Source organism: Bufo gargarizans, chromosome 3, assembly GCF_014858855.1.
Source record: "Bufo gargarizans isolate SCDJY-AF-19 chromosome 3, ASM1485885v1, whole genome shotgun sequence".
Taxonomy (NCBI): domain Eukaryota; kingdom Metazoa; phylum Chordata; class Amphibia; order Anura; family Bufonidae; genus Bufo; species Bufo gargarizans.
Window position 1 is genome coordinate 108,103,734 of NC_058082.1, and position 22,692 is coordinate 108,126,425.

The 22,692-nt window shown below is 44.0% G+C and overlaps 1 protein-coding gene across 1 annotated transcript in view; it reads right to left on the bottom strand.

Annotated features, from left to right (window-relative positions):
- Positions 1 to 10,124, bottom strand: part of LOC122931422 (sterol O-acyltransferase 2-like) — a 188,202-nt gene extending 178,078 nt beyond the window's left edge. The window contains exons 1-3 of the mRNA XM_044285496.1: positions 10,119 to 10,124; positions 7,064 to 7,191; positions 3,144 to 3,203 (exon numbers count right to left, since the gene is read on the bottom strand). Of these exons, the coding sequence (XP_044141431.1) occupies positions 3,144 to 3,203; positions 7,064 to 7,191; positions 10,119 to 10,124 (194 nt within the window). The remainder of the gene's footprint in view (positions 1 to 3,143; positions 3,204 to 7,063; positions 7,192 to 10,118) is intronic.
- Positions 10,125 to 22,692: the final 12,568 nt, after the last annotated feature.

Below are 22,692 nucleotides of genomic sequence, written 5' to 3' on the forward strand. Positions count from 1 at the left end.
ATGTCTACCAGAGCTGTTGCCCGTGCAATGAATGTTCATTTCTCTACCATAAGCCATCTCCAAAGGCGTTTCAGAGAATTTGGCAGTATATCCAACCGGCTTCACAACCTCAGACCACGTGTAACCACACCAGCCCAGGACCTCCACATCCAGCATGTTCACCTCCATGATCGTCTCAGACCAGCCACCCAGACAGCTACAGCAACAGTCGGTTTGCATAACCAAAGAATTTCTGCACAAACTGTCAGAAACAGTCTCAGGGAAGCTCATCTGCATGCTCGTTGTCCTCATCGGGGTCTGGGACTGACTGCAGTTTGTCGTTGTAACCGACTTAAGTGGGCAAATGCTCACATTCAATGGCATCTTGCATGTTGGAGAGGCATTCTGTTCATGGATGAGTACGGATTTTCACTGTTCAGGGCAGATGGCAGACAGAGTGTGTGGTGTCGTGTGGGTGAGTGGTTTGCTGACGTCAACATTGTGGATCGAGTGGCCCATGGTGGCGGTGGGGTTATGGTATAGGCAGGTGTATGTTATGGACAACTAACACAGGTGCATTTTATTGATGGCATTTTGAATGCATAGAGATACCGTGACGAGATCCTGAGGCCCATTGTTGTGCCATTCATCCATGACCATCACCTCATGTTGCAGCATAATAATGTACGACCCAATTTCTGGAAGCTGAAAACATCCCAGTTCTTGCATGGCCAGCATACTCACCGGACATATCACCCATTGAGCATGTTTGGGATGCTCTGGATCGGCGTATACGACAGCGTGTTTCAGTTCCTGCCAATATTCTGCAACTTTGCACAGCTATTGAAGAGGAGTGGACCAACATTCTACAGGCCACAATCAACAACCTGATCAACTCTATGCGACGAAGATGTGTTGCACTGTGTGAGGCAAATGGTGGCCATAGCAGATACTGACTAACCCCTCCCCCCCCCCCCAGAAAGGCAAAACTGTGCACATTTCAGAGTGGCCGTTTATTGTGGGCAGTCTAAGGCACACCTGTGCAATATTCATGCTGTCTAATCAGCACCTTGATATGCCACACCTGTGAGGTGGGGTGAATTATCTTGGCAAAGGAGAAGTGCTCACTAACACAGATTCAGACAGATTTGTGGACAATATTTGAGAGTAATGGGACTTTTGTGTATGTAGAAAATGTTTCAGATCTTTGAGTTCAGCTCATGCAAAATGGTAGCAAAACCGAAAGTGCTGCGTTTATCTTTTTGCTCAGTGTAAGTCTGTTATACGGGTAGTGTATGGAACTATTATTTTAATGGTATGGTACCGCAGCCTCTCCAGGTCAACATCTCAGCTTACAAGCCTGAATGATAACATCAGTATGTCCCCCCTTCAGGTTCCTGTCAACAAGCAGAGCCCACAGTGTCCAAGAATTGCCACAACAAAACAATAGAGTGGAGGGGACTGTAGTACCATAGCAAGATTGTTGTAGTAGGCCTTCATGCAGTGGCGTACATAGAGAAGTAAGGGTTCCATAGCAAGGATCAAACTAGGCCCCCCACACAGGGCAGAATGGTTTCTGCCTAAACCCCTTTCAATGACCCATGAGCCATTTTCCCACTGCCTCATTTGCTAAAAGTTGTTCCTTTAGAGGGTAGAGTCCTGACCCAGTTTTCACCTCCAGTAGAAGAGGCGATAATCCCAACTAAGACTGGGTCCCCTATTGCCCTGGGCCCCATAGCAGTTGCATGGTCTGCCGTTATGGTAGTTACGCCCCTTCCTTCATGTACTATATGTCCAGTCCTATGTGCCGTTCACTTCTATTTATAAAGAAAATGGTGAGTAAGGCTAGGTTCACATCACTGTTTAGTTTTCCGTTCTTCTGATCCGTCAGAAAGAAGAAAACAAAAAAAAACTGATCCTTTATTTTGTGTTCATTTTGCCTTTTCCATTGAGATCTGTTATTCTAGGCCTATGCACACGACCGTAGCAGGTCCATGCCTGTATTGCTGCCTGCAAACAGCGGGTCCGCAACATACAGGCACCGGCAGTGTGCGCACCGTATTACAAAAGGCGGACTGAAAGGGATTTTTCATAAATCTTACTTTTGATACATCACAGATTAGACATAGATTATACAACCCTCATCTCTTATGGAATGCAGTACCTCGAATTAACATATCTCACAACCTCTGCGAGTTGCTGGACACAATAGCAGCCTGCCTGAACAAAAGGCTATTTAACATCTCACCTCACATACAATGACAGCAACTTATTCAACTTATTAGCATGTAGAGTAAACCTGTTCAATGTAAAATAACCCTTTTCATGTATTGTATATAGCAGATACCAGTATTGTTTAACAAAGTTTCAACTGTGTCTTGACAAACATGTTTCCCAAGGCCTGCTAAGAACTACCAGGATTGTTCCAATTGGATCTTGAGAGACAATATGCTCCCACCCCCAAAAGGCCCTATAAGTATGTGCTGGGAAATAAAGATTTCAGATATTTGACAACCTATGTTAAGTCTGGGTTGATATTTATCTCCTGATCAGAAGCAAATGGGATATTCGTTGCATAGGGAAATATTCACGGGTTGGAGGTCTGATGCCTCATCATATAACCATCATAAACCTGCTTGAGGAAAACCGCTAACACGGACCTATTCACTTGAATGGGTCTGCAATCCAAGGGATACGGTGTGGAAGGGAGGCACCGATCGGAAGCCCACAGAAGCGCTACGGAGTGCTTCCATGAGTTTTCTGTCCGTGCCTCCGCATAGCAAAAAAGTAGTGCTTGCATTCTTTTTTTGTGGTATGGACTGTCGGATGCACATCACGGACCCCACTTAAGTGAATAGGTCAGCGTCCACAGAAAGCGGGCACACGGTTGGTGCCCATGCATCGCAGACCGCAATTTGCGGTCCACAGCACGGGCATGCCTGGCACACGGTCATATGCATGAGGCCTAAAATAACAGATCTCAGACAGAAATGGTTAAAACTAATGCAAAATGACAATAGATGCTCAAAATTAAACATCCTTTTTTTTTTTTGCTTTCTCTTCTGACAGATCAGAAGAATATATGTAAAAAGAAAAAGATATGATGAAACAGACCTAAAAGGATCACCTTATGAAAAAAACTAATAGCAAAAGAATAAACTTACTCCAGCATTGATGCCTGATGCAGAAACACTTTCTTTCTATCCGTTCGTGACTCACGGGGTCTGAAAAGTAAAGAAATCAATGAAGGCAGTACTATTATATACAAACTATATATTGAAGACCTGATATAACAGCGATGTATTCATTGCATGCACCACTATAAATGACCTGTCCTCAGGATAGATCATCAATATCAGATCTGCAGGGGTCCGATACCCGGCACCCCCGCTGATAAGCTGGCTGAAGAGAAGGCTGCGCTCCATGCGAACGCTGCCTTTCCTTCGTTGTTTACCTGCTCGCTGTCAACATGGCAGTGGTGAGCAGGTGTAATTACAAGAAGCTCGTTCCTATCCCAGTGCAGAAAGATAGATTTAGGGCCCATTCAGACGGCCGTAAGAATGGGTCCACATCCGTTTTGCAATTTTGCAAACGTACAGACACAGATAGATAGATAGATAGATAAATAGATAGTGCTGGGTCCTGAGATTGAATCTGACCATGGACAATATCTCTACTATATATACAGGGTGATTAAAAAAAGGTTGGTGCCTGTAGTAAAGGCCTGTAGTTAAAGTAAGTAGTAGTAAAAGTGTTATTGGTTGCTATGAAAGCTGTGTTGTGATTGCAGCAATATAAAGCTTTTTGCATATTAGAATTTGCCAAAATTGAGAATAGCGTGAAAATTTTTAAATAAATTTGCTAAATGTGCTCCGCATTTCGTGTTGGGTAAAGCAATTTAAAACCTGTGGTTCAGGGAAAAAGTCAAACAAAGGCTTCAGAAGAGACAGTGAACAGGATTCCAGCCATGTAGGAGAAAGTCGACCAGGCTGACTAGTATGGAACTACAAGTGCCACAAACCACGGCATGGCGTATCTTATGAAAACATCCAGGAGCTGAAACCAGATGACAAACCAAAATGCTATGACTTTTCCATTGTCTTGCAGGGGGCAATTGGAAGAAGACAAATTCACTGACTGGCTGGTGTTCACAGATGAGGCTTTCACCTCAGTGGTAAGGACAATTGTCACAACTAGAGGCTCCAGATCTGGGGCTTAAAAACCCATGTGCCCTTATCAAGCAAAGTAAATGTGTGCAATACGGTTCCTTCTTTTTTGCCAAGAATCCTGTCAGGGGCCTGTCCTACCTGGACATGTTAAGGGAATAGCTTATGCCAAAAACAGAGGAAGTCTATCAACAGGATGGTGCTCCTCCCAGAACGTTGCATCAGCCATGCTGGAATGAACGATTCACCAATTTCTGTGAGACTACATTAAGAATTAATACGGTGCAGTGGTGTACATACAGGGGTTGCAGTTGCGACCGGGCCCGGCACTCCAGGGGGTCTGCCCGCCTGTGGACCCCTGGCCCCTGCAGTAGTGCCACTCAGACTCAGGTGTGGGTCTGTGGCAGCGGTGGCGGCAGGTGACAGGGAGATGAACGCTTCCATTGTGATCTGTATCGCCATCCTCAGGACAGCGATACAGATAGCTGTGCTGCGGCCAGGCAGGGGAGGGAGGCGTCTCCCTTCCCTGTTCCTCTGATAGGCTGCAGGCCTTGTTCCGGCAGCCTATCAGAGCAGGGCGGGCGGCGCGATGACTTCACTGGGACATGAGGAGGCACTTCATACTGGCAAATGAGGGGGAGGGGGTTGGCACTTCTTACTGGCAAATGGGGGGTTGGCAACTTGGCACTTACTGGCAAATGGGGGGTTGGCACTTACTGGCAAATAGAGGGAGGTTGGCACTTCATACTGGCAAATGAGGGGGGTTGGCGCTTACTGGCAAATGAGGGGGGGTTTGCACTTACTGGCAAATGAGGGAGGTTTGGCACTTCATACTGGCAAATGAGGGGGGGGCACTTCATACTGGCAAGTGAGGGGGTTGGCACTTGATACTGGCAAATGAAGGGGGAGTTGGCACTTGATACTGGCAAATGAAGGGGGGGTTGGCACTTAATACTGGCACACAGGGGTTTTGGCACTTGATACTGGCACATGGGGGGTTGGCACTTGATACTGGCACATGGGGGGAGGTGAGGCACTTGTTACTGGCACATTATTGGGGGCACTATTGTGGACCACAGGGCACAGTATTGGGGTAGTAGGATGTTTTGTCCAGAAGATGGTAGGATGATGGAAAAGTAGTAAACTAAGATTATTTTTTCGTCAAACTGCAGAGATTAAAAACGGCGTAAAATGGTGGTCTGGTCTGAAAGGAGAAGACGAGGACAGAGAACATCTACATCGAAGGAGAAGTCACTGGATGTAAGAGGTACGGGCGTGATTTATGGGTGGGGCTGTGTGTGGGTGTGGTTTAAGAGTGGGTGGGGACACAGGGGCCCCATAATCTCCTATTGCCAGGGGAAATGCCCCTCCCGAGACCGGGGGGGGCGGGGCCCATAGATCAGTTTCGCACCGGGGCCCCATGGATTGTGTGTACGCCACTGATACAGTGTATATGCCCCCCAGCCACAGGATCTGATTGATCATATCCGAGGATATGGTGGCACGTGTCTGGAAAGAACTGAACTTCCGCCTAGATATCTTCTGTGTCACCAGTGGAATCAAATATTTGTAGTGTGAAGATAAAACTTGGATAGATATTTATTCACATGAACACATTCACACAGTCCTAACCTCAGTATCTGAGGAAAGGGATTTAGGGGTCATTATTTCAGAAGACTTAAAGGTAGGCAGACAATGTCATAGAGCAGCAGGAAATGCTAGCAGAATGCTTGGGTGTATAGGGAGAGGCATTACTAGTAGAAAGAGGGAGGTGCTCATGCCGCTCTACAGAGCACTAGTGAGACCTCATTTGGAGTATTGTGCTCAGTACTGGAGACCATATCTCCAGAAGGATATGGATACTTTGGAGAGAGTTCAGAGAAGAGCTACTAAACTGGTACATGGATTGCAGGATAAAACTTACCAGGAAAGGTTAAAGGATCTTAACATGTATAGCTTGGAAGAAAGAAGAGACAGAGGAGATATGATAGAAACTTTTAAATACATAAAGGGAATCAACAAGGTAAAAGAGGAGAGAATATTTAAAAGAAGAAAAACTGCTACAAGAGGACATAGTTTTAAATTAGCGGGGCAAAGGTTTAAAAATAATATCAGGAAGTATTACTTTACTGAGAGAGTAGTGGATGCATGGAATAGCCTTCCTGCAGAAGTGGTAGCTGCAAATACAGTGAAGGAGTTTAAGCATGCATGGGATAGGCATAAGGCCATCCTTCATATAAGATAGGGCCAGGGGCTATCCATAGTACTTAGTATATTGGGCAGACTAGATGGGCCAAATGGTTCTTATCTGCCGACACATTCTATGTTTCTATGTTTCTATGAAAAGATACACTGTGTGTTATGTTCTCTTGGTTATGAATACCGTGGCTATAATTCTGCACCGTTCTTTTTGAATCTCCCTGTAGTTTGCATGTTGTCCCCATGTCTACATGGGATCCTGAAGTTGTTCTGGTTTCTTCCCACATTCCAAAAACATTGTGATAGGTTACATGGCTTCCTATAAAGTTGCCCATAGTGTGCACGGGACAGGGAAATTACGTAGATTGAGTTCCACTGGGGACAGGGATTGATGACATCATTCTACAGCAAAGCAGAATATGTTGGCGCTATACCCCCAACAAGTAATAAGTAATGGGATATTCCTGAGCCTCTTATACATATTTGCAATGGAAATCATTATTGTTAATCATTTTCTCTAGCCACTCCTTATCACTCCCTCCAATAAAGCAGCATTCAAAATGAAGAACAAGGGTATCCGTCAGCTCTAAGTGACAGTGGGCCTGCAGGACACATCTCTTGTAAGGCTTTGTTCATACCACAGTTGATCTAAACATTCAGCATGTCCCTGATAATTACAGTAGAAAATGCAATTATTTTTGCACCACAATTTAACTTGCCTCTTTTTTAAACCAGATGGTACAGTCTCATCCTCCTTTGTGTAGGACTCCACGGCTTCTGTCATGGCTTTATCCAGGAGAATTCTCTGGTGGCAGTTCATGTCCTCCACAAGTTCTGCTTTTACTTCCTAATGTCAGAAAGGTGTTATATAAGGGTCAGGCATACATACATTGGAAAAATATGAATCCACATAATATCACATTTACTGATGAGAGAGAGATCCCTTAAAGGGGTTGTCTGAGTTATATAAATATATTCCAATCAGCTTTATAACCAATATAATAATACTTAGGTAAAGTACTGTATTTATCTATAACATCTTGTTTCTCCAGGGCTTATGATCTGCGACTTCATCCAGCAAGCTCCCTGTGCTGACGTTTCGTGTACAGGCTTATCCCTGCCTTAGGGAGTGGCCCGGCTCTGTACACAAAACGTCAGAGCCTTGTGTGTCCGCCCCCCTCCCTCTGCATCTGGCAGACTCCTGGCAGTGTGTGATGTATGTAGAGCGGATCTTCTTCCTGTGAGAGCTGGGAGATGATCATGTGACAGTGTTTGTATGCATGGTTAGGCTGTGCAGTGCAGGGGGCTGGGAAGGGCAGATTATTAACATCCATAAATATTCATGAGGGAGAGCTTAGTCATTGTTGTTACACGCCCCCACAGCTTTGCTGCAGCATGTAAACAAAGCAAGAATAACAGAACCATGCAAAGGTGTAAGTATGTTTTTTCAAGAAATCAGACTTAACTAATGTATATGTGTAGGTGGCCAGCTAAGACCTGTCCTAGGTTGCTAGTATAGCTTATATGTGTATACAGCTAGACCTGCTAATAACCTTAATACAGTACCTATGTTTATGTGTTAAAGACAAAAGCAGAGTTATTTACTGTGACATCATGTTTTGGATGTCATATAACTGGTTTATTTTGTGTTCACAGAAGCAGAAAAAGATAATATGCCTTTAACATTAATTTTTTTATGTAAGGTAAGCTCAGTGACACAGCAGAAATAACTGAAAGCATAGTGTTAATCTGTTGTTGCTGGGCAGAAGTCTAGACCAATCACAGCCAGCCTATCATACAGCAAGAGTTTTCACCAATCACAGCCAGCCTCACACACACCCTGTCTGGGAATTCCCATAGCAAGAGCTGCTGGAATCATTACTCACCAGAGAGAGGAGCTGAACAGACACATAGTTCCAGTCAGAGTCCAGTTTTATTTGAACAAGAGGCCAAAATAGGTATTTAGAACATTTGTATAATGTTCATATTGTTAGTATTGTGATTAGAACTATATACTGAACCAGTTATATATGTGTTTACTTACAGTTCCAGCAAATTGCAAGCATACAAACCAGATTCCATACAAATTGCATACACACTGCAAACATCTCATACCAGATCATAAGCAATTGCATACTGCAAACTGCAAACCAAGTTGAGCAAACAGAACTATTGGTTAGACCTCAGATATATCTCTCAGAGATCATAAAGTGCTTAAATAACTTAAAGTGAGAGTACAGATACTCAAGAGAGAAATATATCCACTTTATATTGAATGACAAGATTGAACAGTTGAACCACCATCTTATGCATACCACCATTTTCTGATATCTTTTCAACACATGTTTTGTACATGGACTATCTGCTGTGGAGGCGGCAATGTTATATATGAAGAAAAGTTGAAGTTAATAAAGAAGTTATTTCAAGCATTTGGTGTGCTCTTTAAACCTACTGTTTCCATAGAACGACGCTAGAGGAATTACAGAGTAACAGACAGTCTGGTTAGACTAAAAGTCAGAGATATCAAAATTCTTCTAATGCCACAGCGCAAAAGGCACTTCATAGTGCTGCGCCTGCCACAATATGTAAGTCCTGATGAGTTTTATAATGTTTTTTTCTCCCATTACTCGGATAACCCTTTTAAATCACTGTCCCCTTTTAAGCAGCCAAGATATGTTTCTCAGTATAGTGATCTAAGTGTCCATTAAAGGGGTTTTATCCCATTTCTGAGACAGGGAGTTCCGGAAAAAAAAAATCCAAGTCCAGTAGAAATTAATGTAGAGTGCACCGCACAAGTGTGGCCACCGCTCCATTCACTTCTATGTGGCTGCTGAAAGTGACTGAGCCAGCACGCGGCTATTTTTTGAGCTGCCATAGAAATGAATGGAGGGCAGTCGAGCATGCAGGGGTGCTCTCTGCTCACATCGTGGGGGGTCCTGTTTTGGAGATATTTGACATTGATGGCTTATCGTTTCCATGGTAGCGACCACCCTGCAATCCATCAGCGGTGGCCATGTAGACGGGACCATGAAAGTGTGTGTAAGCCGGCACTTTTTCCTATAGTGTGCAAGCATGACCACCACTTCTGGTCGTAACCATGGAAATGAGCAGTGTGTAATGTGATGGAAAAATTAATCCAGGAGGCAATATGGACAATCACAATACATTAGTAAGTGTCTTGTATTAAAGGGGTTGTCTGGGTGAAGAGCTGAAACCGGACATACCCATAATTTCACCCAGGCAGCACCCCTGACAAGAGCTGGATCGTGCAGGGCAAGGGCTCTTTTGTTTACAATAACACACTGCTGAGCGGAGACTTCTGCCCAGCAGTGCGTTCGGTTACGTCACCGGCTTATGTCGGTTACGTCACCGGACGTTTTACAGGCTAGGGCAGCGCTAAAGCCCGCCCATCAGTGCCGGTGATGTCACTGGGCTCACTGCTTGGCGGAAGCCTCCACCTGGCAACTCTAAGGAGAGCCCGGTACGTCACCGGAACTCCAAAAAATGCCTTTGCCCTGCGCGATTCAGCGCAAGGCAAAAGAGAGCATCAGAGCATGAACTGCTCCAATGCTCAAGTCAGGGGGCTGCCTGGGTGAAAATGAGCATATGTCTGGGTTCAGCTCTGAACCCGGACAACCCCTTTAACTTTCTCTACATGATAATTGCCATCTGCTGAAGCGAGACAGCCTCTTTATCTCATTATCTCATCTCTACAATGTCACCACATAAAGTATGTTTATATCCAGTGTACAAAATACGCAACAGCCCACCTACCTCCATGTGTCTCTTCCATTTTTATTAGACCTGTTATGTTATCGAACACATCATCTGTGATGACAATATAAGAATGGTTTCATTTAGTTTTAAAAGCATGGAAGACTTTAAAATTCAGATGATCCCTTTAAAGGGTTTCTGCCACCAAGATAGATGCCTTGAGGTTGGTGTATCTGAGCCTATGCATCCAACATCCATTCATTACATTCACTAGTTACTGCTAATGAATGGTATCTTATAGTGATCCTACTCATTATATCAATCTTGTTCAATTACAGCGAGAACCGACCAACTATGTTTTGTGAATGGTTGTGTCCGACTATTCCCTCACAAATGTCAAGGGAAAGAAGGGTTGGGCATGCTGAATTTCATCACGCCCAATCTGTTTTCTGAAGGAAGAAGTTTTTTGGGCTGTGGCTTATTCCCCTCCCTCCATTCCGAACACATGAATGTGTTGTTGTGCATGTGTTTAGCAGGGTCAGGAAGAATAGCTTTCAGTCAACAGCTACTAATGTGTATGGACACCTCTAGGCTGGACCAATACATGAGATTACTGACAGTCAGATAAGCCCAGTGTGCACGTGTTCTAAATAGTAAAAGGGGAGTAATGTGTATGTAGTGTACGGGAGAGTAACACCCCGTCACTACAGAAGGGTCACTTGTGTGCTGTCGTTCCCCCTGTATCTATGGGGAGGTTGGTATAAAACATCTTGCTAATGTAATGCTATGTACTTCCTGTTACTGTGAAATGTGCATGTGCAGGCCGGCTAGGGGTGTTATTCCAGCTCTGAGTCACTAGAGGGAGCTAGGGAACCCTAGTTTATATAAGGCCCAGTCAGGGAGTAGAAAGCAGCAGACAGTGGGAGAGGGAGTAAGAGATGATCCTGCGTCTGAGTCAAGGCCAGGCCATGGGCCTGTGAGAGTAAAGCAGGCCTGGAGCCTGCCGACTAGGAGAGGGTAGTATAGGCCCTGTAACCGGGTTCCTGATCCAAGGAAAAGGTTCCCCTCCTGAGTCATCAGCCGTTTTAGCCGAAACGTCATATTCAACCAGCCGGGACACAGAATAAAACAGAGGCCAACCTGATAAAGCAAGAGGTACTCAAGGTAACAGAGGAGGTACTTGATAAAGACAGATTCAAGGATACGCCAGGGATAGGGCACTAGACCTTGGAGAATAAGTCACACATGTTTCAGGACCAGTCAGGAATAGAGTGCAAGCCGCCTGTACTGCAACTCCTGTGATTAACACTCTGAAAAGCACCTTGCTATAACCGGCCAGTCTGTAACTTCTATGAACCAACTGTCTTCATATGCAAACCAACTGTCTTCAATGGAACTGCGCTTCCAATTATGTCCATGCATGATTACTACTGAAAACCAGTAAAGTTCCAGTTTTGGTTGGCTATCACATAACATTACACGGCGTGTCACCGTTCAATTGGCACTGGCGTCACGAACATTTCTGAACTGCCTGTTCCAGTCGCTGCCCAGATTGAAGACGACAGTGAATCCCAGGTTAGTGGGTTGCCCTGCACTACAAAGCCCAGCATACCTTAGGCTACACTACTGACCCCCCCTGGGACACTGCATGTATGGTCAGCTTAGGAGGCACAATGTGACCACATTGAAGTCATATGGAGCCCTTGGCTTGCCATGTACTTTGAATACAATACACAAAGTGAATAACTGCCTTTAAAGGCCCCAATACACAGAAGAGAAAAGTCAGACACACAGTACCCACTGATTTTGTGGGGGCTTCCCAATACTCCCTGAACAGATGATGTCAGAAGGAAGCATTGGGCATGTTGAATTGTTACCATATCCAATCCTTTGTCCCCCTAGGCGATAAATGACCACGAGAAGTGTCTGGCAGCCGTTTACTCCACATTCTCCATTTAAAACCATATGCAATCTCAATCACATTGAGCAGGTTTACATGTACTGTATAAGGAGCTGCGTGAAGTAGCTGTCAACTGAATAAGCTTTTGTCTGACAGCTATTGAAGGGAACCTAAAGGGGCTTGAGAGAACCTGCTGTGATGTTTAGGCCACTTTCACAAAAGTCTGCGAAACATGCTGTGTGTGGGAGCAGTATTTCCCAGACTGATCACTGCTGCTCTGAAGTGAACTTGCAGCATCATAATCATTTATTGTATTTTTTAGCCCTATAAGATGCTATCACGATCCCTCTCGTGACAGATGTCAGAAGATTGAAGAGACTGGCTACACGTGAAAGGATCTAACAGCCTCTTTTGCTTCAGTGTTGTTGTTAATGACCACACCCCTTGTTTCAGGTGTAGCTTAGTGGTCATTACACCTCCCCTATATAGTCTGACCTGCCCCTCCTGACTATGCGGTTGATAGCTTCATTTGGTTTTGGAAGAGTTGGTGTGTTGTCCTCTCTGGACTTCCTGTTCGTCTGTCTCACTACAGAAGTTAAGTGTCTTGTTTCATTGTGGGTTGTTGTCTCTCTCTCCGTGTCTGCTGTTACTAGGCCTCAAAGAGACTCTGGTTCCTTAATCTGGGAAGGAACAGGTCGTCTCAAGCCCTGCCAATACCCATAGGGCTCTTTAGGGTCTCCAGGTCCTCCAGATTCAAGGTGTGCCCTTACGGATAGGAGTCAGGGCAAGGAGTAGGGTTCTATAGGAAGTGACCCTTTCCCTTTCCTTAACGTTAAGGCCTAGTGGCTTTTCCCTTCTTCCTGTTGTCGGTGTAGTGTTCCCTCCCATACCTCATCTGTGACATTATCAACCGCCAAAACCGCCATTTTTTGTTTGGGTCAGTGCAGCTATGGATCCTATGTCTGCACTGGTCGGAGAGCTGCAGGGTCTGTCTTTGGAGGTAGCTGACCTCCGTGCGACCGTTTTGCAGATCCAGAGACCACAGTCGGCTGGTTCCGGTGGTGGGTACCAGGCCTGCCCTGAACCTAAGGTTGCCCTCCGGGACAGATTTTTCGGGGGTAGTGACAATTTCATTTGGTTCAGGGAGTCCTGTAAATTGTATTTTAAGCTGCGTCCATACTCTACTGGGGATGAGAGTCAAGGTGTGGGTATGATCATTTCATTGCTCAAAGATGACGCCTAGTCTTGGGCTTTTTCTCTGCCGATGAGATCACAGTCGCTCCAGTCAGTAGATAATTTTTTAGAGCTTTGGGTCTTCTTTACGATGACCCGGATTGGATCTCTCAGGCCGAAACCAAGTTATGTGTTTTACCGCAGGGAGAGAGCTCCGTGGAGACTTATTGCTCTGAGTTTAGGAGATGGTCTACGGATACGGAGTGGAATGATCCTGCTCTCCATAGCCAATTCTGTCAGGGTCTATCTGAGAGGCTGAAGGCCTCTCATGAAAATCCTGAAAAAAAAAAAAAGTTTAATCCCCAACTTACTATTGGTGGTGTGGATGGGGAGCCAGAAAACTTACTTTTGTCATTTACTGGTAGTACCCGATTTCTCCTGTCTGCCAAGGTGGTGCTAGAGACCAAAACTGTGGGAATTGAGGTGTTTATCGACAGTGGGGTAGAGGTTAACCTGGTTGATGGACAGTTCGTTCGTATGCATGGGTTGACTACTAGTGCATTAGAGAAAAATATTTCTGTGTTTGCAATTGACTCAGCACCTTTTACCCAGAAATGCTTGTCACAGGTGGTGCAAGATATCTGTTTAAGAGTGGGTTGTTTTCATCAGGAATCCATTTTGTGTTTTGTGTTGGAGGGTTTGCCTGCTCCGTTGGTTTTGGACTTACCGTGATTAACCCTTTCAGGTCCAAGCCATTTTTCACCTTTCTGCCCAGGCCATTTGTAGCAAATCTGACTTGTGACACTTTATCTGGTAATAACTTTAAAACGTTTTTACTTATCCAGGCCATTCTGAGATTGTCTTCTCGTCACATATTGTACTTCATGACAGTGGTAAAATTTAAAAAAATTAGCAAATTTCCAAATTTCTATTTCTCTACTTTTATAATAGATAGTGATAACTCCAAAAATAGTTATTACTTTACATTCCCCATATGTTTACTTTATGTTTGTATCATTTTGTGAATGCCTTTTTTTTTGGGAGGGGGGGAGATGGACGTTAGAAGGCTTACAAGTTTCCAAAACCCACTTTTTGAGGACCAGTTCAGGTCTGAAGTCACTTTGTGAGGCTTACATAATAGAAACCACCCACAAATGACCCCATTTTAGAAACTACACCCCTCAAGGTATTCAAAACTGATTTTAAAAACATTGTTAACCCTTTAGGTGTTCCACAAGAATTAATGGAAAATGGAGCTGAAATTTCAGAATTTCACTTTTTTGGCAGATTTTCCATTTTTATAATTTTTTTTCCATTAACAAAGCAAGGGTTAACAGCCAAACAGAACTCAATATTTATTGCCCTGATTCTGTTGTTTACAGAAACACCCCATATGTGGTCGTAAACTGCTGTATGGACACACGGCATTGTGCAGAAGGATAGGAACGCCATATGGTATTTGGAAAGCAGATTTCACTGAGACAATTTTAAGCTGCCATGTCACATTTGAAGCCCCCTTGATGCACCCCTAGAGTAGAAACTCCAAAAAAAGTTACCACATTTTAGAAACTACACTTCTCAAGGTATTCAAAACTGATTTTAGGGCTCTTTCACACTTGCGTTCTTTTCTTCCGGCATAGAGTTCAGTCGTCGGGGCTCTATGCCGGAAGAATCCTGATCAGTTTTATCCTAATGCATTCTGAATGGAGAGAAATCAGTTCAGGATGCATTAGGATGTCTTCAGTTCCGGACCGGAAAGTTTTTTGGCCGGAGAAAATACCGCAGCATGCTGTGCTTTTTGCTCCGGCCAAAAATCCTGAAGACTTGCCGCAAGGCCGGATCCGGAATTAATGCCCTTTGAAAGGCATTAATCCGGATCCGGCCTTAAGCTAAACGTCGTTTCGGCGCATTGCCGGATCCGACGTTTAGCTTTTTCTGAATGGTTACCATGGCTGCCGGGACGCTAAAGTCCTGGCAGCCATGGTAAAGTGTAGTGGGGAGCGGGGGAGCAGTATACTTACCGTCCGTGCGGCTCCCGGGGCGCTCCAGAGTGATGTCAGGGCGCCCCACGCGCATGGATGACGTGATCACATGGCACGTCATCCATGCCCATGGGGCGCTCTGACGTCATTCTGGAGCGCCCCGGGAGCCGAACGGACGGCAAGTATACTGCTCCCCCGCTCCCCACTACTACTATGGCAACCAGGACTTTAATAGCGTCCTGGCTGCCATAGTAACACTGAACGCATTTTGAAGACGGATCCGTCTTCAAATGCTTTCAGTTCACTTGCGTTTTTCCGGATCCGGCGTGTAATTCCGGCAAGTGGAGTACACGCCGGATCCGGACAACGCAAGTGTGAAAGAGGCCTTACAAACTTTGTTAACCCTTTAGGTGTTCCACGAGAATTAATTGAAAATGGAGATGAAATTTCAGAATTTCACTTTTTTTGGCAGATTTTTCATTTTAATAAAAAATATTTCCACTAACAAAGCAGGGGTTAACAGCCAAACAGAACTCAATATTTATTGCCCTGATTATGTAGTTTACAGAAACACCCCATATGTAGTTGGAAACTGCTGTACGGGCACACGGCAGGGCGCAGAAGGAAAGGAATGCCATATTGTTTTTGGAAGGCAGATTTCACTGGGAAAATTTTAAGCTGCCATGTCACATTTGAAGACCCCCTGATGCACCCCTAGAGTAGTAACTCAAAAAAAAAGACCCAATTTTGGAAACTAAGGATTAAGGTGGCAGTTTTGTTGGTGCTATTTTAGGGTACATATGATTTTTGGTTGCTATATACTACACTTTTTGTGAAGCAAGATAACAAAAAAAAGCTGTTTTGGCACCGTCTTTATTTTTTGTTATTTACAATGTTCATCTGACAGGTTAGATCATGCAGAATTTTTATAGAGCAGGTTGTTACGGACGCAGCGATACATAATATGTATACTTTTTATTATGTATTTATGTTTTACACAGTAACAGCATTTTTTTATTTAAAAAAATCATGTTTCAGTGTCTCCATATTCTGAAAGCCCTAGTATTATTATTTTTTTGGGCGATTGTCTTAGTTAGTGTTTAATTTTTTTGCAGGATGAGGTGATGGTTTAATTGGTACTATTTTGGGGTTCGTATGACTTTTTAATCGCTTGGTATTACACTTTTTGTGATGTAAGGTGACAAAAAATAGCTTTTTTGACACAGTTTTTTTTTTTTGTTTTTTTTTTACGGTGTTCATCTGAGGGGTTAGGTCGTGATATTTTTATAGAGCAGGTCGCTACGGACGTGGCAATACCTAATATGTATACTTTTTTTATTTATTTAAGTTTTGCACAATAATATCATTCTTGAAACAAAAAAAAAATAATAATCATGTTTTAGTGTCTCTATAGTCTAAGAGCCATAGTTTTTTCAGTTTTTGGGCGATTGTCTTAGGTAGGGTATCATTATTGCAGGATGAGATGACGGTTTTATGGGCACTATATTGGGGTGCATATGACTTTTTGATCGCTTGCTATTACACTTTTTGTGATGTAAGGTGACAAAAAATTGCTTTTTTGACACAGTTTTTATTTTATTTTTTTGACTGTGTTCACCTGAGGGGTTAGGTCATGTTATATTTTTATAGAGACGGTTGATACGGACTCGGCGATTCCTAATATGTCTACTTTTCTTTTTTTCCCTATTTTCTACAAAAAAAAAATTAAACTTTATTTTGGGAAAAAGATGCTTTTTTTTACTTGAAACTTTAGATTTTTTTTAAACTTTCTTTTTTTCACTTTATTTTTTTGTACCACTCTGAGACGTCAACTTTTGGGGGTCTGATCCCCTTAACAATGCATCACAATACTTCTGTATTGTGATGCATTGATTGTAAGGGTATTACAGACTGCTTGCCTGTGAGATCCAGGGGGCTGGATCTCACAGGCTCTCCCAGCAGACAGCCAAGATGCCTAAGGAAGGCATCGGGCTGCCTTCCCTGCCATCAGGTCCCCGTCACAGCAGCGCAGGGACCCGATGGCTTCTTCTCCCCTGCATGGACATCGCACGTGCCGCGGCAGTGCAGGGGTTAATGTGCCGGCATCTGTGATTTCACCGATGCCACGCATACAGCAGGACTCTGGCTATCAGTGACTCCCGGACACCTGCCGCGGATTGGGCGGGCGTTAAGTCACATCCAGTTGCGCCGTACATGTAAGGCTGTGGTTAAGGGGTTAAGCAAACATAATCCTACAATAGATTGGCAAGCAAAACAGATTCTCGATTGTAGTGATTTTTGCATGGACAACTGTCTTAATACATCGTTCTCTGTTGTAACCACTAAAGCTGTACCATCGTTCATTTCCGAATTTTCTGATGTATTTTCTGAAAGTGGTAACCAGGAGTTGCCTCTGCATCGGGAGTATGATTGTCTCATCAATCTTATTCCCGGAGCTAAACTGCCCAAATCTCGGTTGTATAATCTTTCGGAACCCGAAAGAGTGGCCATGCGAGAGTATTTCACCGAGAGTTTGGCTAAGGGACATATTAGACCATCCAAATCCCCAGTGGCTGCTGGGTTTTTCTTTGTAAAAAAAAGGATGGTACTCTTAGGCCATGTCTGGATTTCCATGAGCTCAATCGTATTACTGTCCGTGATCCTTACCCCCTTCCTTTAATTCCAGATTTGTTTAATCAAATTGTCAGTGCCAAGGTGTTCTCTAAATTAGATCTGAGGGGAGCATATAATATGCTAAGGATCAAGGAGGGGGAAGAATGGAAGACAGCTTTTAATACCCCTGAGAATCTGGTCATGCCTTTTGGGTTAATCAATGCTCTTGCGGTTTTTCAACACATTGTCAATGACATCTTTCATCATCTTGTGGAGAGATTTGTTGTTGTATATCTGGATGACAAACTAATTTATTCTCCTGACATGGAGACTCATCAGGATCACGTGAGACAGGTGTTACAGATCCTAAGAGAGAATAAGTTGTATGCTAAGATGGAAAAGTGTGTATTTGCTGTTCAGGAGGTGCAATTCCTGGGTTACTTACTCTCATCCTCAGGTTTTCGTATGTATCCCGAGAAGGTCCGTGCTGTGTTAGACTGGGATCAACCAGAAAATCTGAAAACGCTTATGTGGTTTTTGGGGTTTACCAACTACTACCGTAAATTCATCTTGAATTATTCGACTGTGGTTAAACCTTCAACAGATATGACTAGGAAGGGTTCTGACATCTCTGTCTGGTCTGATACGGCATTACAAGCCTTTTCAGCGGTGAAGGAATGTTTTGCTTCGGCCCCTATACTGGTGCAATCAGACGTGTCACAGCTATTCATTGTAGAAGTTGACGCATCCGATGTGGGTGTAGGAGCAGTTTTGACGCAGGGTTCTTCACCCAGTAAATGGCACCCATGTGCATTTTTCTAAAAAAAAAAAACTCTCGGCTGCTGAAAGAAATTATGATGTTGGTAATAGAGAGTTGCTGGCCATTAAGTTGGCTTTTGAGGAATGGTGTCATTGGCTGGAAGGAGCAATTCATCCTATTACAGTAATTACTGATCACACAAGCTGGTTTGCTTGCCTCTGATAGTAGAGGATTTAGCTCTCAGAGGAGGGTTTGTTTCTGTTGTGGGGGTATAAATCATTTGGCTAATGTTTGCCCCTCTTGGATTCATGGAGTTTTCTGAGGGTAATAAAAAGAAACAAAAATAAAAAACCCTCTAAAAACTTTCCATATGCTACTATTGAAAAGGTTGATGCGGAAATTGAAGGTTTGCCGTTTGCTTGTAGTTCCCGTTTTCTCCTACCTGCCAGGGTGGCGCTAGACAGCAAGAACATTGTTTGTGAGATTTTTGTAGATAGTGGAGCAGCTGTCAATCTCATTGATAATCAATTTGCTATAACGCATGGTTTCCAGGTATGCACTTTGGAAAAGGATATACCTGTTTTTGCTATCGATTCCGCTCCACTTTCCCAAAGATCGTTAAAGGGCATAGTTCACAATATCCGTTTGACTGTGGGTGATGCTTATGTTGAGGATATGTCATGTTTCGTCCTAAGCGGATTACCTACTCCTCTAGTGTTGGGGCTACCCTGGCTCACTAAACATAACCCCACCATTAATTGGCAAGCAAGGCAAATAAATATAGAACCGAAAAAAGGAGGCCTCACTATAATACCGTAAATAAGGGCAACCAGAGAACCAATCAATTAAACCTATAAATGCTGCTATAAAAACAACCATAGAATGCCCAGTAGAAATATAAATACTTTATTAGATCATCAATGGATCACCAAAATTCATAAAATATTTTTTACACAGATATGCTATGGAGAATAATCAGCAAAACAGACTGGAAACAATAGTCCCCCCCGTCGGTGCCTCAAACACCCACCAAGCAGATGAAAAACATGTCAGTGTGATGTGCAGTGAGGTGATTCACCAGTAGAGAGTGTCAGTAAACATCCACTACAAGTGTCTGTGATATTCAACTCACTGCACAACCCAGGGAGAGGTTATAGTGTGAAAAAATACAGCAAAAAATGATGATACAATGGAGCACAAAGTCACATGACATTCATCAGATACATCTAGATGCAGTCTGCCCATATACAATAAATCAAGGATACCAGGCTGTACAATCAAACTCCCACACAAAAGATATCCACTGGGGACGTGAACATACCCACAGACATGATGGAGGGTGGAAGCACCGAACACAGGGCTGGAAGGAACCCCGACGCGCGTTTCGCCTCAGCTTCGTCAGGAGGTTAATGTGAGTGAGGCCATGGCTCCCCCTTTATACCCCTCATGCAGCTACACCTTTAATTAGTATGCTTCAGCTGATACTCATTTATCGAGCGCTTGTGCCCGATGATGTACGCCGAGGACATCATGGAGACGCCGCATTCATCAGGAGGAGGGGTGGAACGCAAACGTGCGTTCCAGCCCGCCTCCCAAGGAAACGTAGCCGCGTCGCCACGTGACCCGGCACACAGCGCATCCTGGCCAAGCGCTATATCAGCCTATACAACGAACCTGCCAGAACGGCTCAGAGAATACCAGAGCCCGTCCGAATGTGTGGCGAATAATCTTAACCCTTAGTGGGGTTTACATAAGGTGTATAAAGTCCGGAAATGCCTTAAGACCGCTGAATATGCATGGCTAATGATTGGGATACATACAGGGGGGGGAAAAAGAAAAGATAAAGGTGAAAAAGAAGTTGAGGAGAGAACAAATAGATAAAAATAAATCAGTAGAAAATAAAAAAAGGGAAATAAATACAGAGTCTACGCTAATACTGCTGTAAACATGATTCCATACTTTCATCTTTTCATACAAATATTCATAAATTTCACACCATAGTTGAGTATATAAAATGTAGCATAATTTCTTATACATTGCACCCCATGATTTTATGAAAACATATACACACCGATTTTACAAATTTATATATCAGGAGTAAATAAAGGCAAATAAATAGTTGGAGTGACTTTTGCAGAGAGAATTGCCTCACGGCGTCTCTTGCAGAGGTTTCTACCAAGACTGTACCATCTCTTCTCTCTGAATTCTCGGATGTGTTTTCCGAGAGTTGTGTCCAGGAGCTGCCCCCTCACCGGGAGTACGATTGCCTTATTAATCTCATCCCAGGCGCCAAGCTGCCAAAATCACGTTTATACAATCTCTCCCAACCTGAAAGAGTCGCTATGCGTACTTATATCTCTGAGAGCCTGAGAAAGGGACACATCCAACCCTCAAAGTCACCTGTTGCTGCTGGGTTTTTTTCTGTTAAGAAAAAAGATGGTTCTTTAAGACCTTGTCTGGATTTCAGGGAGCTGAACCATATCACGATTCGTGACCCATATCCGCTTCCTCTGATCCCGGACCTGTTTAACCAGATTGTTAGGGTTAAAGTTTTTTCTAAGTTGGATTTAAGAGGGGCATACAACCTAGTCAGGGTCAGGGAAGGGGATGAATGGAAGACGGCCTTCAATACCCCTGAGGGTCATTTTGAGAATTTGGTTATGTCCTTTGGTGTGATGAATGCTCCGGCCGTCTTCCAACATTTTGTGAACAGCATTTTTTTATCATTTAATGGGGAAATTTGTACTGGTGTATCTAGATGACATTTTGATTTTTTCTCCTGATTTCAAAACTTATAGGGACCACCTACGTCAGTCTTGCTCATTCTGCGGGAGAATAAATTGTACGCTAAACTGGAAAAATGTGTGTTTGCGGTTCCAGAGATTCAATTTCTTGGTTTTCTTCTCTCCGCTTCTGGTTTTTGCATGGACCCTGAGAAGGTCCGCGCTGTGCTTGATTGGGAGCTTCCTGAGAATCGGAAGGCGCTGATACGGTTTTTGGGTTTTGCCAATTATTACAGAAAGTTCATTTTGAATTATTCCTCTGTTGTTAAGCCACTCACTGATATGACTAAAAAGGGGGTCGATTTTTCTTCGTGGTCGGTAGATGCGCTTAAGGCCTTTTCTAGTATCAAAGAGAGTTTTGCTTCCGCTCCCATTTTTGTACAACCTGATGTCTCTCTACCTTTTATTGTTGAGGTGGACGCTCCTGAGGTGGGTGTGGGTGTGGTCTTATCTAAGAGTCCCGCTCCTGCCAAATGGCGACAGTGTGCCTTTTTCTCAAGGAAACTCTCCTCTGCAGAGAGAAATTACGATGTGGGAGATAGGGAGTTGTTGGCCATCAAATTAGCTTTTGAGGAATGGCGCCATTGGCTAGAGGGAGCCAAACACCCTATTACTGTGTTTACCGACCATAAGAATCTGGCCTACTTGGAATCAGCCAAGCGTCTGAACAGAAGACAGGCCAGATGGTCTTTGTTCTTTTCTAGGTTTAATTTTGTTGTCACGTTCAGCCCTGGGGTTAAAAATGTGAAGGTGGATGCCCTTTCACGTTGTTTTACGGGAGGGGGGAACTTTGAAGACCCGGGTCCCATTTTGGCTGAAGGGGTGGTCGTCTCTGCTCTTTATCCTGATTTGGAGGCAGAGGTTCAGGCAGCCCAGGCAGAGGCTCCTGATCTTTGTTCTCCTGGGAGGTTGTTTGTGCCTCTCGCTTTACGACACAAGGTTTTTAAGGAGCACCACAATACTGTCCTTGCTGGGCACCCTGGGAGTAGAGCCACAGTAGATCTCACTGCTTGGAGATTCTGGTGGCCGGCTCCTAGTAAGACAGTTGAGGGTTTTGTGGCAGCCTGCGAGACCTGCGCTCGTGCCAAGGTCCCTTATTCACGGCCATCGTGTTCTCTCCTCCTGTTACCCATTCCTTCCCGTCCTTGGACGCATCTGTCCATGGACTTCATTAAGGACCTGCCTCGTTCCTCGGGGAAGACTATGATTCTGGTTGTAGTGGACCGTTTTAGCAAAATGGCGCATTTCATTCCCTTTCCTGGGTAACCCAATGCTAAGACGTTGGCACAAGCGTTTGTTGATCACATTGTTAAATTGCATGGCATTCCTTCAGACATTGTTTCTGATAGGGGCATGCAATTTGTTTCCAGATTCTGGAAAGCCTTCTGTTCTCACTTGGGGATTCAGTTGTCATTTTCTTCTG